The sequence below is a fragment of the Dipodomys ordii genome, unplaced genomic scaffold, assembly GCF_000151885.1.
Source record: "Dipodomys ordii isolate 6190 unplaced genomic scaffold, Dord_2.0 Scaffold27, whole genome shotgun sequence".
In the NCBI taxonomy this organism is placed as follows: Eukaryota; Metazoa; Chordata; class Mammalia; order Rodentia; family Heteromyidae; genus Dipodomys; species Dipodomys ordii.
The window spans coordinates 9593415-9611614 of NW_012267243.1; the positions used below are offsets into that span (position 1 = coordinate 9593415).

The following is an 18200-nucleotide window of genomic DNA, read 5'->3' on the forward strand; positions in this document are numbered from 1 at the left end:
CACACACACACACACACACACACACAAACACACACACACACACAATCTTGTCAGGAATGATGGCATATGCTATCTTGACCTCAGGATATTGAAGTGGAATGATCCTAAGTTCAAGGCTCGTTTGGGCTACACAGCAAAAATAAAACCACTGACATTTATCATCAAATACTTCAAAATGAATGTACCAGAGGGGGAAAAAATAACAAGCTTGTAAAATACAAAACTGAGAGTTCCTTGAATTGATAATTACTTTTAAAACATCAAGGTCTTCTTGGAAGAACTGTTATTTTAGCTTATAGAATTAAAATTATAGAATCAATTAAGCCTCTTTAAAGTATCTTTTCAAAGTTTGTGTAATATATCTGTAAATATATAACAAACAGTGTTTCATCTCTGACCTTCTTTTTTTCCACTGATTCAATATTTTGTTTTGTCTTGCAATACTTCAGCAGAAGCCTGCCACATCACTCTTTCTACAAAGGTCACTGACATTAAGATTTACTTCTCATTGGATAAAGAGACCCAGTCCAGAGCATTTGTGTGTGTGTGTCTTTGTTTAATTCGTAACAAAGCCTGACAGACAGGTGCAAATAATATGTCCTTTTTTCCAATCCAGAACTCATTGCTGAGTATGAGATTGTGGTACATGTGAGAAGGAATATGATTCCTACAACAGTTGGCACTGTGGGAGTTTGTTAACTCACACAGGTTGGCTCTGAGAATAAAGTTGATGTAAAAGAGAGAGAGAGAGAGGAGAGAGAGAGAAAAGAGAGAGAGAGAGAGAGAGCACCCCAATCCAACAAGATCCTATAGAATAATAACCAAGGTAATGAGTCAAATGTGTCCTGAGGCTACAATGGGAAGCCCTAATCCTTGCATCACAGAGGCCCTCCCTGGGGCCTCTCTTTCTACAATAGCTGGTGCCTTCTGCTTGAAGGGTTTTAGAGTGAAATAGGAATATCACAGTGATAGCTGGTAGTAGCAGTAATGTTGTTACTCCAACTTGACAAAGCATCTTCTTGCCTATAATGGGAAAAATTCTTCAGATATCATCCATGAATTCTGTTTTTAAAAAAAAAAAGAAAAAAAGAGGAAAACCATAAAATTAGTGGCATTACTACACAGTATGTTCCTAAGTGATAAGAATGTTTATCATTTAGTTCCTTAACTATCAGTGCCAGCTGCTTGTGCTTCAAATACTAAGGACTACAGCCGTCTCTTTACTACAAGAAAGCAACCTCTGGAAATCAGATAACCAGAGTTACTTCAGACTAATTACAAGTATAATTATATCTTGAATGAAGATAGAGGAAGGTCCAAGTAAACCACAATGTAGCTGGAATGTAAAATATAGCTGACAAATACATTTATAAAATATAAGTGTGCACAAAAATAGACACTTGTAGTTTGTAATAAAAAAGTTGTTTCTGATAAAAAAAAAAGGGCTATGTAGCTCTTCAGCAATGAAAACTTCAGTTTGAAACCTAGTTCAATAATCAATTCTCTTAACCTCAGGAAAAACTAAAGGTAACCCCATAGATTATCACTCTAACCAGAAAAAATACATTTGAGAATAACTAGAAAGGTATCAGTAATATGGCTGGACAATGGGCATAAAGTGGGAGTGCTCTAAACAAAGAGAAACATAAGGCCATTTTTATATATAAATACTACTCATGCCATGAGATGTGTGACTCTCATGAAACTGTTTAATCCAATGTCTAGTATAAACTCTACTGATACTGGTTACTCTTCATTGAGAAATGATGTCTGATGGCCACTTTCACTAATTTCTTCTATGTATCTCACCACCAGTGCCTCACAACAGAATACTTTCAAATAATGTATTAGAAACAAATTATATATGTGGAAACTACTGTCTCACAATCTAGAATGTACCAAATATGCTCTCCAGAAATATAATATTATTCCATACTATATCCAAAACAACAAAGCCACAAATTTCTAAATTTGTTCTACTGCTTACTCAGGGCTAAAGCAACAGTAGATTCTATGATCCCAAAAAGAAAATTTCATACCGTTACATTTACAGAAAACGCTTGTAGCAAGGTCCCCTTGGATTTCATTCTAAAGCAGTTTCTCTCTTCAAGAAGCAGGTTCTTCAGTTCTTCAAAGTTCATTTCCTTGCTGTTGGGCTCCAATAATCCAGTAACCATATAGGTGTGTTAAATGATGGCTGCCAACATGAAATGCCAGGACTCTACCATCTGCTTCCCCACCTCTGTAGTAGAGTTTGCATGGACCAGAAAAAACCCCCCTCATTCATAATACACACATACCTCTTTCAACATACTTAGATCCATTCCTACTACGTACCAGGTACAATAGCAGCACACTCAATACTTATTTACTGTCCTATCTATCATACCTTTTCTAATAAATCAGTATATACAAAGAAATCTAAGTGCTGGGTTAAGTGTTTAGATTAAAGCTTTCCTCAAAAATAAGATGAACTTTTCACACAAATATGAAACCTGGCATAGAATTCCTATGGCTACAATTTCAAATGCATGCCTATAGATATTCACTTTAGCATTAAACAAACTAGACACCAGGATTAAATCACTGACACATCCATTATGCTTGAATCATACCTGGTATCAGGCTCATAGAGATCTACATTTCTAAGAATTCTCATTTTATAAACAAAAGTAAACTTTCAAGACTCCTGCTAATACAACGGTTTATTCACATTTCAATGGAAATTTAAGAATAAACATTGCTTCTAGCATTTTTTAGGGACAACTTATATTTTTAAAAGCAAACATACATGAAATCTTGCCCATCTAAACTAACTTATTAATGCCTTTGGTCAAGTGTTTGAAGTACTAAACTTCTATTAGTAAGTTTTCTTTGTTGTTTTTTGTTTTATTTTTTGTCATGGGGCTTGAACTCTGGGCTTGGGTGTTGTCCTTGTGCTCTTCAGCTCAAGGCGAGTGCTCTACCACTTGAGCCACAGCACCACTTTAAACCTCTAATAGTACAACTTATTTTCATACTTGGGAGAAATTCAATGAATACAGAAAGGAAGGATATTACTCATGTATTTAATACCTACTTGATTCTATTCTGTTGAAACTATTTCTTCAACATAAAAATAAACCACATTAATAATTGCTAAAAACTTACTGCCATCTTCAAAGGACTACAAATCAATAGCCCTGTTCTATAGGCATATTTATATGTTTAATTAGGTAAGTTTTCCAAGCAAAATCCAGTCTCCTGTGAAATAATATTGGTGAAATATCTAAGTGAAACCAATTTGCAACTATCAAGTACATGAAAGAAACAGTATTTTTACAGGCACTTTCCTAAAACCACACGGACTAATCTACTTGAGTAAAAGTATATGAGGTATGACAATATTCATCCTTTCTGACCATAAGCAATTATTACTATCATAGTCAGGGAGAACAGTTCATTTGGTAGTGTTTTTCTACTATATCAGCAAAACTTTACGTATGCCCTACCTAAAATATTTTAATGCATATGCATATCAGATTTAGCCTTCCATTTTAAGATCTATGCCATTACAAATATTAACTTTGTCTTTAGAAACACTTTTCAGGTTTATATAATATATTCATATGACAGAGAACGGAAGAATTCAAGATTACCCTAATCCATCTCTAGAGAAAATTGCTACACGATATTATACTTACTGCTTCTTTAATTTCACAGGAAAAAATATGTATCTGAAATTCTTCTGAACCATGGGAACTCTCTGTAAATGCAAAGCAATTGCTCTCTGTTGTTCCATCATGCCCACGTGCGCAGAATAACACCTTATAGATTGGAAAAGATGCTATCTCCAAATTGTTCGATTGGTTTATAATTCTGAAGAACAGTGGCAAAAAAATGGTAAAATATTATCAAAGACAAATAGCTTTACTATGCTAATATATGACATATAAACAAAAGTATCTTTTTTTAAAAAATTACAAGCATAAGTACAAAGAAATCTAGAAAGCAAATTATTTTTGTATTGTTGAAAATGTTAAAAAAAACACACATTTTATCTTCTGTTGTCAATTTCTTTATTATTGAATTTAAGATCCAACTCTGACTCAAAATAACTGGAGCAAAATTGGCAAAATGCATTGTCACTCAACCCTAAAGTCAGGTCTTACTCTGCTCAAAGGAATGTCAGTATAGAATAGCACAGATCATTCCCACATTTGTGGAAAGTCTATTTCCAGAGCAGATCTATGAATTTATTTATCCCTATTATTATTATTTGAGACCTCTTTCATCTTACTAAAATTCATATGGTCCAAGGATAGACACAACAACAGAATAGGAGTTGAAAGGAGTTTCTGAAATTTAGAAACAAATAATTCTCTGAGTATCCTTGTACACATTCTATGTGCCTTGGACTGATCTAAGCATTGAAGACCCCTTCAAGATCTCAAACTCGGGCTAGGAAGTTGGCTCAGTGGTAGAGCGCTTGCCTTGCATGCCTGAGGCCCTGGGTTCAATTCCTCAGCACCATATAAGAAAAAAGAAAAAAGCAGGAGGTGGCGCTGTGACTCAAGTGGTAGAGCGCTAGCCTTGAGCTGAAGAGCTGAGGGACAAGCGCTCAGGCCCAGTGTTCAGGCCCCATGACCAGACCCAAAAAAAAAAAAAAAAAAAAAGATCTCTAACTCCTTGTTTGGCAAATGGATTCTAAATAGATAACATTAAAATATTTTTTACACTATTAGGAACTACCATATAAGTAGTCTTTATATAAAATACTTTCCTGATAAGCTCAAAGCATTTTTATCAAAACTTTGTAAATTTATCTTGCTATTACTTTTGTACTTTTAAGTTAGCTATCATTCTCTAGATTTTGAACCACTGTTACACAAGCTAACTACAAGTTTTATGCTCCTTCAGAACAGAAAAATATCAGTTACAAGAATGTTTTTATTAATTTTTTCCGGTCCTGTGGCTTGAACTCTGGACTTCTGCACTGTCCCTGAACTCCTTTTGCTCAAGGCTAGCGCTCTACCACTTGAGCCACAGCACCACTTCCAGTTTTTTCTGAGTAATTTATTGGAGATAACTGTCTCATAGGCTTTCCTACCTGACTGGCTTCAAGCTGTGATCCTCAGATCTCAGCCTCCTGAGCAGCTAGGATTACATGCATGAGCCACCAGCACTAGCTACAAGAACATATTTTTATTTCCACTAATATACCTCCTAAGGCTAACTCTGCAAAAACCCTCTCGTAACTAGAAACATAGTCTAAGCATAATGTTTACTTTATATGTGTAGAGTCTAAATGAATTCTTCTATCTGATTTATTATATATCACCCTCACCACCACTCAAAAATTTAATATATGCCTAAAGAAAAAATATTGGATTTACCTCACAGAACCTTCTGGGACATTTGGCACATACAAAGTAACAGGAAAAGGGTTCTGACTGGAAGATTTCATGGTTGCCATTGCCCGTAAAGCTTCTACTTCATTACGTGGGGACGAAACTTTCATATATCCTAAATAGGTCAGTTTATTAAATAAGACACTATCTTCTTCTGGTAGCCCACTTGGAGAAGATGGTCTGGGTGTAGGTATTTCTGAAATAAAAAGAATAAAAACACTCAAAAGTTAATAAAAAAAAACTACACAGGTTATTTTTTGCCAAATGCTCAAAAAGAAATGAAACATTTCAAACAAAATTTAGATTTTTCTGTATCTTCATTTCTTCTATTGTTAATACTAAGGCTTAATTCAAAATTCCAGAGTTGGTCATGTTTTAATTTTAAAACTCTTCATATATTACTTTATTCAACTAATTTCTTTTAAGGAAAGAAAAACTTCAGGCCTTATATGTAACAAAAAAAAATAGAATTCAAGTGATTCAGTTACAACAAAAGGAAACTATAACTAAAGACAGTGTGATTAATGGAAGATAATAGAAATCAAAAGTAAAGTCAGTGAAGATACCATCGGGTACAGCTTTTTTCCATAGCTCCACATGTACAAAGCAGTCAGCTTCCTAACCACAAGTAAACAATACTAAAATATGGATAACAACAAAAGCCAAGTACATAATTTCCTCTTTACTAGCTTGCTGGCTTCTATGAACTATTTAAGTGTTCAAATGTAATTCTTTTTCTTCTAGTTGTTTCTAATTGAATGACTCTATGTTATCTTCACCCAATTCCACTCCTTCCCCATAATAAATTTAAGAGGAAAATAAACTTAAATTCTAGTTACAACATGAAGCAGAGGTCCAATTTATGATTACAGAGTATCTATTTGCATGGTAGTATAACATTATCCCTGCCCCTACCTGAAACACATGTTCATCTATCTCCACACCTATACCAAATTAGGCATAGCTGTCTCACTTAAATTACATTCTTGGAGCATCTTCAAAATCTTAGTATCAGGATTCTATTTTAAAAGATTTTTACAAGTAAATCACAATAGCCATTTATCAAAGTTCCCCAGTCCAAATCCTAGATATATATTAAAATAACCTCACCACCAATTTATCTCAAAATGAACTACTTCATATACCATGTCCTGTAGTCACTGAAACATGGTTTTCTTACTTTTGAGTCCAATGTACTAAATCACCAAAAGGAGAAATAAAATTCTACAAATCAAACTGAGCATTGTGACACACATTGATAATCCCAACATTCAGGAAACTAAGGAAGAATGATCATGAGTTTAAGGCCAGCCTAGACACAAAATAAGTTCAAAATACTGAAAGACAAGGTGAGACTTTGTCTTTAAAAAAGCCAATGAATAAATGGGTAAATAAACTGAACAGTTTTAAGCTATAACTGGCCAATCAATATATGGAAAAATGTCAAAACAACCTGGGTGAGATTTCATCTCACCCAGTCAGACTGATTATCATCAAGAACAAATAAAAATAAATACTGGTGAGGAGGATAAAAAGAGGAAAAGGAACCCTTATATACAACTGAGGAGAACGCAAATTTGCGCAGTCACCATGAACATGGAAATTAGGATGAACATGGGTAATGCAGGTAAAATGGGACATTAAAAAGTACTCAATCAGACTGGGAATGTGGCTGAAGTGGTAGAGCACACTCTTGAGCAAAAGAAGCTCAGGGACAGTGTCCAGACCCTGATTTCAAGTCCCATGACTGGCAAAAAGAAAAAAAAGTACTCAATCAACCAGCTACCAGAAGCTCCTGCCTGTAATCCTAGCTACTCAGGAGGCTAAGATCTGAGGATCTCAGTTCAAAGCTAGCTCAAGCAGGAAAGTCCTTAAGACTCTCATGTCCAATTAACCACCAAAAAGCCAGAAGTGAAGCTGTGGTTCAAGTGGTAGAGCACTAGCCTAGAGCACAAAAGCTCAAGGACAGTACTCAGGCCCTGAATTCAAGCCCCAGGACCAGCATAAAAATAACAGACAAATAAATAAATAAAACCAATCAATCAAAAAGGCAAGAAAATAGAAGAGAAACAAAATAGAAGCCAGAAGGAATAATGAGGAAACAAGGTATAAAGTACCTACATCCATCTAAACTTTTTTTAAAAGCACATGGCCAGAGGTTGGGGGGCATAGATCAATGGTAGTTTGATTGCCTACCAAGTGTGAGGCCTCAGGCTCAATCCCCAACACCACAAAAAAAAGTTGTTAAACAGAGGAGTTGTAAGCTTTTTTTTTAAGGCCAAATGACAAATATTTTAAACTTTGTGGGTCAAGAGGCAAATCTAGGTTATTCTATAGGTATTAATACAATAAGAAAAAAACTTTTACAGATTATTTTAACAAAAAGCAAAACTTTATAATCTCAAATTTCAATATTAGTGCAACTTTCCTATGTCACAAAGTATTATTCTTCTTTTGATGTATTTTCAACCATTTAAAAATGTGGAAGAAAAACCAACTAGTATCCTCTAAGGAAGCAGAGATCAGGCATATTTTAGTTCTAGGGAAGTTCAGGCAAAAAGTTTACAAGACCCTATCTCATAGTACAGCTGGTCATGGTGGCACACCTTGTCATCCCAGCTACATGGGAGGCTAATGGAGAAGAGTACAGTTCCATTCCAGCCCCAACAAAAAGTTGTGAGAGACTCCATCTCAACAGAAAATTAGGGGTTGAGAGTAGAACAGCCTTGCTATTGGTTAGAAGTGTAAGTAAATAGGAAGACTGTGGTACAGACAAACCAGCCAGGGCAAAACAAACAAACACCAAGACTTTATCTCAAAAAGTAACCACAGAAAGCTGGGCAGAAAAGTTTCGTTCTATCTCCAAAATAACCAGCAAAAAGCAAGGCTGAAGGTGTGGCTCAGAGATAAAGTGCTAGTCAAGCAAGCAAGGTAAGCAAGTGTGAAGTCACAAGTTCAAGCTCTATTAGTATCAAAAATAGTAGTAGTTATAATAACAATCAGAGCAAAAAGGGCTAGAAATGAGGCTGAAAAAAAAGTACCTGCCTAGTGATCACAAAACCCTCATCACAAACCACAATATTATACACAAAAGAAAGGTAAGAACCATCCTTAACTGCAAGCCGTATCAAAACAAATAGCAGGATTTAGCCCATAGAGTATAGTTTGTTGACCATGCCTAAACAGTAAAAGACTGAAAGTTATCTACAAAACACACTTAAAAGGCACAAATATGTTAAAAGTTATTTTAACAGAAAAATATGTCAGCACTATAAAAAAAACTAGAGGAATTCTATCAATATCAGGAAAGATAGGACGCAAAACAAACATTTATCAAGAGAAATGAGATATTTCACAATAATAAAATCATCAATTCATTGAGAAAATACAATTCTAGAAGAGTTAAGGCAAGACTGCAGATTAGAAGTATCTGCTATTTTCACTCTGTGAATGAGAATACAATGTGTCACAGAATAAAACAGATTCTGGAGAGAAGGAGGTGACAGGGAGGTAAAAAAACTTCAGGGAAACAATCTCAACTGGAGAAAAGGAAGTACTTGAGTAGCTTCTGGCTCCTACTATTAGATGGGAAATGAAAGATTACAAGATAAAATCAGATGGTCCTGCCTACAAACCACCAACCCTAGCTCCAAGAAAAGCCCAAACAATCTGCAAGATTAAGTGTTAATTCCACTACAGGGATTTGTGAGGCAGTGACTACCCCAGAGGAGAGTTTAGCCTTGGTGAAGAAAGGGATCTTGTGGCTCCTCTTTCTTGTGGAAAGAAACAGGAAGTTGCCATCTTGAGCCTGGGGCTAAGGGGTACCCATGGCTACATGACTCACAGGACATTTTCTATAGCATCTGGATGTAAGTTAGTCAAAAAAAGATAGTTAAGAAGAAGGGAAGAAAGAAGTGCTTGACAATTTCCCTAAGGGAATCTCAAAGGCCGAAACACTGTCAGCTTAGTTTGATACCAGAGGCTTAGGAAGGCAGGCTGGGGATTTCCTGCCAGGACAAACAGCAGAAACACAGAAGCTACTGTTATTATCCATGGAGAATTGAAATGGCAACTCATAAGACCAGGCAGAGGCCACTATTGAGAAGCAGTTGAAATCCCAATAGGCAATACTCCAAACATCTGGTAGAGAAAGAAAGATCTCAGGGAATCCTTGTTGGGTCACAGAGCAAAGGCATAACAGGCAGCAGGGACTCTGAAGGGAGAGTTGAGGGGGAGGAAGTTCTCCAGTGGCTCTACCTTCGCAGGCTAGGAGAGAACTGCTTAAGTCTGAGGCCAGGGTAGAAATGAACCTTTGAAGGGAATGTTCTGTTAAGTACTCACTATCCAGGGCCTGCTTCCTAGCTCTCTGTGCTGATAGCCTTCCCGTCCAGCTCTACAAAATAGTGGGGTGTTCTTGCATCCCACCCAAGAAAAACAAAAAAAAAATCTGACCATGTTTAATATATCTTTTTGTACTTGTTACTGCTATCTTGATTTCTTTCCTGTATCATTTAATTTTTAGTTTTTACTTTTCAGTGCAGGACATGTACCCCCTGTTCCTTCACTTTTCAGTTTTGCTTCTCTCTTCCTTTCCTCCAAAGTCATCATATTTGTACCACAACACCTTCCTTTCAATATTTAATTTTGATTCATATTTCATACCCTTTTGATGAACCTTCCACATATATACTTTACTTCTCTCCACAAGCAGAGCAGGTTTTTTTCTTGCTCATATTTCCTTCTATACCTGTTGTCCCATCACTAATCATTCCTTGTTACCTACATTTTTTCTTAGTAACTAGATTGCCCAAACATCCTTTCTTTTTTCTCTGGAGTTTTGTTGTTGTGTATTAGTTACTTTGAGTTTTTATATTTGCTTTGTTTTTGCTTTTCTTTCACCTCTCTTTTTTACTTTTTTGCTTGTATATGTGTGTATGCTTATTCAATTCTCTTCATTTCAGTCATCCTACCTCAACAAAATTAGCTCAATTTTCCTATTTTATTCTACTTTCTCATTCATCTCCTATTAAGCTTGGTCTTCCCACTTCTTCCTTCCCAATACAACCACACACCTAGATTATTCATTAGTGTCCCCACTGTCTTCTTTCTATTACTATCCTGTTTAACTAAGGTCTTCCTAGACCTACATCTTTGCTTCTATATTCATCTAAATATATTGGAGCAGTAGTAATGACTAGTCTTCATTAGAGATTGCCACAAACCCAAGATTGTTATTTATCAATTGCAATAGTTCTTCTAGCCAAGAAAATATAATTTTAAAACAATATACCCTATTGTCAGAACTTCAAAATATATCAGCAAAACTAAGAGAGTCTGAGATGTTAGCAGAAACAAACAACTGGACCAACCAAGTTAAAGTAATATTTGTTATATATAGGTTATCTTTCTTATGGGTTAGAACTAAAAATTCTAGAAAGAATATAAAGCAACTACCTGAAAACACATTATGTAAAAAAAAAGAAAAGAAAACATAAAAGCTGGTCATGATGGCACATAGCTATAATCCTATCAACTTAGGAGGCAGAAGGATCAGGAGTCAAGGCCATCCCAGTAAAGTAAACCAGACCTTATCCCAAAAATAAAATATAACAGAAGAGCTGGGGGCATAGCCTAAGTGATAGAGGCTTGCCAACTGAGGGAGTGAGGACGTGAGTGAGGGAAGAGAAATCAAACCTTGAAGAAGAGTTGCTAAAGAATCAATGAGAGTATTGAGTATTGATAGGTTGTTGCTGATTTTTTTTGAGGGGGAGGTGTTTTCATTTCGTTTGTAAATTTCATTTTTTTCTAACCTTTGTATTCTAGCTTTAAACTAAGGATGGCCACAGTTGCCAAAACACAATAAAAACCAAAATGGTAAGGAAAAGCTAATCTTTCTGGCCAAAGGACAGGTAAAGTTCATGAAAACCACTGTGGAAATTGCAGTTTGTTGTTGTTATTGTTGTTGCTGTTTCCTCTCCCAGTCATACTGCAATAGTGTGGTAGTAGCAAAAGCACTTAAAATCTGGGAGAGAAAGGCTTTTCTCAATAGCTAGAATACCAGGCAAAGAACAAGTTTGCAACAAAAACAGAAAAGGAAACTTCCAATATTTTCTCTCTTTTTCTCTCATTACTTGTCCTTCAACTTGGTACAGGATAAAGTAATTCTGCCAAAAACACAAAGTGAAACATGGCTTTAAGAGAGAAATCTTCATTCTATCAGAGGAAAAAAGAAACAGGGCCCAAGGACGCAATGAGTAAATCAGAAAATCCTGGAGAAGAAAAAGAGGAAAAAGACAATCCCTTCAGTCTGTCTGTAAACTAACATAAGTCATGGGCTTGCTACCTTACTCTGCTACATGTATGTAGCAGAGTAAAGAAGTATAGCAAAAGGAGTTAAAAAGTGAATTGAAACAGAAAGGAGGATAGAACTTGTCATCTAGCCATCATCAGGTAGATTATATGTTAAAACCAACATGCTTCAGAGAATTGGGAGGAAGGACAGCATTAGAATTTGAATTCAAGGGCTCGTGCTTCATAGAGAGGCATTCTAACACTTGAACTATGTCCCTAGTCCTTTTTTGCCTTTGTGGTTTGTTTTTTTTTTAATATGGTCCTGTATTTCTACCTGGGGCCAGCCTTGGAATACTATACTCTCACTTAGGATGTCCTGAATAGCTGGAGTTAGAGAGGCACACCACCCTGACTGCCTTGTTTGTTAAGACAGGGTTTCAACTTTTTGCCTGGAACAATGATCCTTTCTATCTCTACCTCCCAAGTACCTGGAATTACAGATGTGAGCCACCATACCCAGCCCTCTTCAGAGGATTTTAACTGGAAACTTTCTCAAATACAAAATTTTTGTCTGGGAAACAATCCAATTATTCAATAAACAGAAAACAGAAAAGGAAAAGGGAAAATAATAAACTTAAATAAATAGCTTGAAGCATAGCTCAAGCAATAGAGGCGCCTGCCTAGCATGCATGAAGCCAAGTTTAACCCTCAGTACCACCAAAAATAAATAAAATAAAATAAAATTAATAATTTTCAGCTGTTCATCTTAAAATATGTACTATCAGTTTTTTCTAAGAGTTGAATATAATACCTGTGTTAGATGGATCCAAGATTAACTGAAGAGATGGCTTATTTGATTGGCTGGCTGTAACATCTCCAAATGAATGGTCTGAAATCTCATTGGAACTTTGACAATCAACAAGAAGGCTGCTTTGTCCTTTCTCAGAATCCCTCAAAATCTCTTCCATAGCTTTTTCCAATTGTTCATCACCATTAGAAACTATCTGTAGACAGAAACATAATTCTATTTCAGCCCTATTATAATTTGAGATATTAATTCTGTAAAACTGTTATAATTTCTTCTAGAAAATTTTGTTTCTAGAAAAAATTAAAAATATATTTATTGAATACTAAGAACTAATGTGCTTATATCACATATAAGAAATTAAAATTCCAAATAATAAAACCAACTAAAGGAGAAGATTATTAGTTTCACAAAACGATTCTTTATAAACACTTTAGGTAATTTCCAACTACATTTGGTAAGAGATTTTATTTACAGAGATTGCTTTTTCTTTTATTCCTTTCATTTGGGGAGTAATGCACCGTAAAAGTTATATAATCTTAAAATTACATGCTATAAAGGAGAAAATGGGTAAATTTAAACAGGATAATTTATAAATGCCTTTGAAAAGACAGTACAGTTTATGATTGTTTTATAAATTCTTTGCTAGCTACCAAGGAGAATATTATAAATTTGTTTAAATATAAGTTGACTTCTATTTTTTTCTTAAAAGCAGGTGAAGCATAAAGCCTAAGTAAATAAATGAATTCTTAAAATCAATAATGCTGGGCTAGGAATGTAGCTTAGTGGTAGAGTGCTTGCTGAGCATACATGAAGCCCTAGGTTCCTTTCATTCCTCAGCACCACATAACCAGAAAAAGCCAGAAGTAGCACTGTGGCTCAAGAGGTAGAGCACTAGCCTTGAGCAAAAGAAGCTCAGGGACAGTACCCAGGCTGAGTTCAAGCCTCAGGACTGGCAAAAAGTAAAAATAAAAATATAGGACTGGGAAGATGGCTCAGTGGTAGAGCGCTTGCCTTGCATGCTCAAGGCCCTGGGTTCGATTCCTTAGCACCACATAAGCAAAAAAGAAAAAAGCCAGAAGTGGCACTGTGGCTCAAGTGGTAGAGCGCTAGCCTTGAGCTGAAGAGCTGAGGGACAGTGTCCAGGCCCAGAGTTCAGGCCCCACGACCGGACCCAAAAAAATAAATAAATAAATAAAAATAAAAACATAGCTATCCAAAAGTTAAGCCACTGATAAGTCTGAAGGATAAAACAATATATTATCAGAATAATGTAATGGATATTCAATTATCTCATTTTTGTACTAATTTCATTATTAGACATATATTAAGGCATCTTTGCTGCTATTTTTAATACTAAGCAAAAGCCAGGAAAAATACATAGCATTGCTAACTTACTCCATCCCTGCTTACAGAGAGAATTATGCAATTCTCATACACATATACCTGTGTTTGATTGCTTTCTTTCCTTTGAGGTAGGAAAACTAATCCAAAAAGAAAAGAAGAAAAATGACCAGATCCAAATGAAAAGAGCTGATAAATATATGATATATACTTTCAAAATATTTACACAAGTTTACTGTTAAATCACCTAGTAGAATGTTACAGCTGATTGAAACAAATTTCATAATGGAAACCATCTCTAAAGAAAAAGAAATCAACTTTTATGTAATTGACTTTTAAAACCCAGAAGACAGAAACAATTAGATCAATTAAATTTTTATGATTTAACCATTAAGTTTAATTTGCAAATTACCTTTTCTATTTTCCCTTTAATTTCTTCCTTCTGAAATATCAAATTACAGGGTACATAACCAAAAGCAAAATCTTTAAAACATTCAAACCAAGTAAATAACTTCTAGATAAAGCAAACACTGATTTTTATTTACTCTCAAGGTCAGTAATTGAGAAAAACCTTAAATTTTTATACACCACCCAAGATAATCTTCAAATAGTTTTAAAGAGAAAAAAGAGTGAATTAAAATGTCATATTAGAACAGAAATAAATACCTTCAGTTGAGGTTTTTCATCATCTTTTGTAGAAGTATCATCAGCATGCTGAGGAACCAAAACAAATTCTTCACTGTTCAGTGTAGCCACAGAATCAGATGACCCACTAACCTTCTGCAATGAAGCTCTGACCTCCATTTCAATACTGCAAGCTTCTCTTCCCACATCCACCTAGGAAAAATGCAGGGAATAAAAAAATACTATTAGATAAAAACATAAACTACTTAAAATTATAAACTAATGTACTTTTTAAAATGGTTCATATTGAAGAATCTTGCTGGATAATCATCTCAAAATTAGAGAGGTTACTTTCCTGGACTGCTCCACATAATGGAAATATACTCTTTACTCCTGAGTTTATAGACTAAAAGAACCATATTGTTCCCTGAAAACAAACACAAATCTTCTCATTTTCTCAACTAAACAGCCTTACCTATAATTCTCTATTTCCCTGAGAGATAGTTTTTGTTCTTTTTAATAAACTTAAGAAATAATAAACACATTACAGAAACACCTAAAAATTCACACAAAAACAAATTACCTTCAGCTTAACATGGTGGTACACACCTATAGTCCCAATATTCTAGAGGCTAGAAGACCACTTAAGTGATCCAGAAACTTAAGGTAGGAGTTTGACAGAGGAAAACCCTGGTTCAAAAACAAATCTATCATTTTGATTACTTTGTTAATTAAATACAAATGCTTTCAAAAACATATCTCCCCAATATTTATCACCTTTAAATGTTTTTCCTGGGTCACTGAGCTTAACTAATACAGAATTCAACAATCCACAATTTTTTCCTTTCCCAGACACACTAATACCAGCTCATAAAAAAGAAAATTTTCATTCTATCCTAATCCATCTAAGATTCAGTAATCAAATGCATTATAATTCTGTTTCTGGATAAATCCATACCCTCACAGAAACTCAACACTATCATTTCCTGTACTTCATATATTACCACTTATATATTACTAATATTTACTTTATAAATATGTAACTCATTACCTGACTTACATAACTATAATCCCTCTGTGCATCACCTTTACAACAAAATATAAATGTTTAAAAAAGAAATGTATTACATAACCAAGAATGTATTGTTCCAGGGTACCATGACTTAATAAGGAAGCCAGGTGGCCTACTATTCTGAAGTTTACATACTAAGTGAGAGGAAAAAAGAGGTAAGGAAAAGTGTTAATTCCAAAAGAACTCCCAGGATGAGGAATAAAACAGGCTATAGTGATAAAGAGAACCTAAGGTAACTGTAGAAAGAACTTGCTAAGAAGAAAATATATGAGCTAAAACCTGGAAGACAAAAGGCACTAAGTATTAAATTGAAAAATAAGCAAAAGGGTAATGTGATAGAAAAGCAGAATTAACAGGTGAGCTAAACAACACAGGACTCTGTACATCACAAGAAATTCACACACAAAATTCTCCCAGAAATATTCTTTTTCTAATTGGGGTTACTCGGCTTTATTGCCACATACAAATCTGGCTGCAATATTTCATGTGAACACTAGGTGACACTAACACCATTAATCTTGGAAAACAAATCATTTACTCCCAAATTACACATTCAAACATTACTTTCCAACTTTTCAAAATCAAAACTCCCAAGAATGCCAAAACAAAGAAAAGAATTATCTCCTCAAGGTCTGTCCAACATTTATTTATGTTACTCATACTAATGTCCTGTTTTAAGAAACCCTTGGAAATAGATTCATCTATTTTCTAAAGATTTTTCCACTTCACATGTGTTTCCCAAACTGCAGAATGTGTTAACAACCATGTCTTTACACATCTAGGCTGTACTGTAATGCCTTGCACTTGCTAAGTAAATTGTCACTTAATATCTGCAGCCATTTTTGCTTTAGTTATTTTTCTACTAGGTTCTCACTTTTTGCCTAGGCTAGCATGGGCCATGATCTTCCTATTTACATTTCCCACATAACTGGAATGGTAGGCATGGGCCAAGGTTCTTAAAAATTTTTTATTGTTAATTTGTTTCCTCAAGCTGGCCTCAAACTATGATCCTCCCAATCGCAGCCTGTCCAGTAGCTACAAATACAAGTGTGAGCTACTATGCCAAGCTGCTGTGAATCTTTTATTGTCAAAATACCATACCTTTTTATATCCAATCCTCTCCAAATCCTTTTCAGGTCGCTGTTCTTCCATCTGAGTTCTAAATGTTGGAAATCACTTGCCACACACACTAAGTAATGTCTCTAATCATGGATTAAAATAGCATATATGTATATATTTTACCAGTCTCCCATGTTCTATACCAACTCAAATGCTTTCTCTTAATTCATGACTTAGACTCCACCTGTCTACTTCACATTCCCAAGTAAAGCTATTATCAGAGGCTGGACACTGGTGGCTCATAACAATAATCCTAGCTACTCAGGAAGCTGAGATCAGAGGTTCATGGTTCAAAGTCAGCCTAGGCAGCCTACCTCTGATTAACCACCAGAAAACTGTAAATAGAGCTGTAGCTCAAAGTGGTTGAGAGCTAACCTTGAGCAAGAGACTGGGAACAGTGCCCAAGTCCTAAGTTTACACCCATGACTGAGCTAGTGGAGAATATATATATATATATATATATATATATATCCGAAATAGAATTTTTAATGTCTCCTAGAAACTTGTTTTCCAAGCTCCCCATTTGAATAAATAACCCCATCTTCCACTAAGTTACTCAAACAAGAAATCTGGATGTTACCTTTGAGTTACCTCTTCTTTTTCGTTCTTCCATTCATTAGCAAGTCATAGCAAGCCCCATATCCAAATAAATCTTCTATCTATTCATTTTCCATCACGTCCTCTACTACTATCTACTGCAAAAGTCTCCTAACTACCAGTCTTATCCTCCTCAATCTACTCTTTACCCATCTGTCCCAGGAACTTTATAAAAGACAGATTACCTTAAACTTCAGACTAAAACCTCTACACTCCAATTCAAATAAAACCCAAACTGGAATAACTAGGACCATTATACTTTTACCCCTGCCACATTCTAATTATAGCTCCTTAATCACAGCAATTTTTCCCCTTTCAGATCTTAGCTCTTACCTCATACCTTCAAAACTGATTCCTTCAAGATTCGGTTCATTCATGCTTTCAATACATATTCATTGAGTCCCTACTATGTACTAGAAGTGACATACCTGAATAAAAACACAGCTGTCTGTCTTCCTAAAGCTAATAACATCCTAACAGAACACAAAATTAGAATTACATCCTGCAATAAGTACTACAAAAAAAACTTATTTGATATTTGGCTAATTAAAAAGGAATTAGCCATGGAAATAATTACAAGAAAAACTTTAACAGAAGTAACAGTAAATGCACAAGCCTAGACAGGAGAAAAGACTTATTGAGAAACAGAAAAGAGGTCATGGTAGCTAGATCATAAAGGATAACACAAGATGAGATATAAAAGGGACAGAAGCAAATGTCAAAACTATCTAAATAAATTACTTTCTTGCCCAAAAACTCTGTTTACTCTACCATGAACTACATTTCAACCCCTATAGTTTCTGTAGCTACAGAAAACTGAAGCTCTCCATTATCCTCTTCAACTATGTAATCCAAACAAGACCAGCAATCCAGGAAGCCTCCACTGGTACCCAAGAAGATAATAGCATCAACACAACAGAGGAAGGGAGGGAGGGAGGGAGGGAAGGAGGGAGGGAGG

General features: G+C 35.2%; 1 protein-coding gene across 1 annotated transcript in view; it reads right to left on the reverse strand.

The window, feature by feature from the left end:
- The window catches only part of LOC105985115 (rab GTPase-activating protein 1-like), a 379696-nt gene that overhangs the window by 329660 nt on the left and 31836 nt on the right, over positions 1-18200 (reverse strand). Inside the window, exons 2-5 of the mRNA XM_013015523.1 lie at positions 14497-14667; positions 12493-12685; positions 5376-5586; positions 3684-3858 (exon numbers count right to left, since the gene is read on the reverse strand). Coding sequence (XP_012870977.1) covers positions 3684-3858; positions 5376-5586; positions 12493-12685; positions 14497-14634 — 717 coding nt within the window. The 5' untranslated portion in view covers positions 14635-14667. The remainder of the gene's footprint in view (positions 1-3683; positions 3859-5375; positions 5587-12492; positions 12686-14496; positions 14668-18200) is intronic.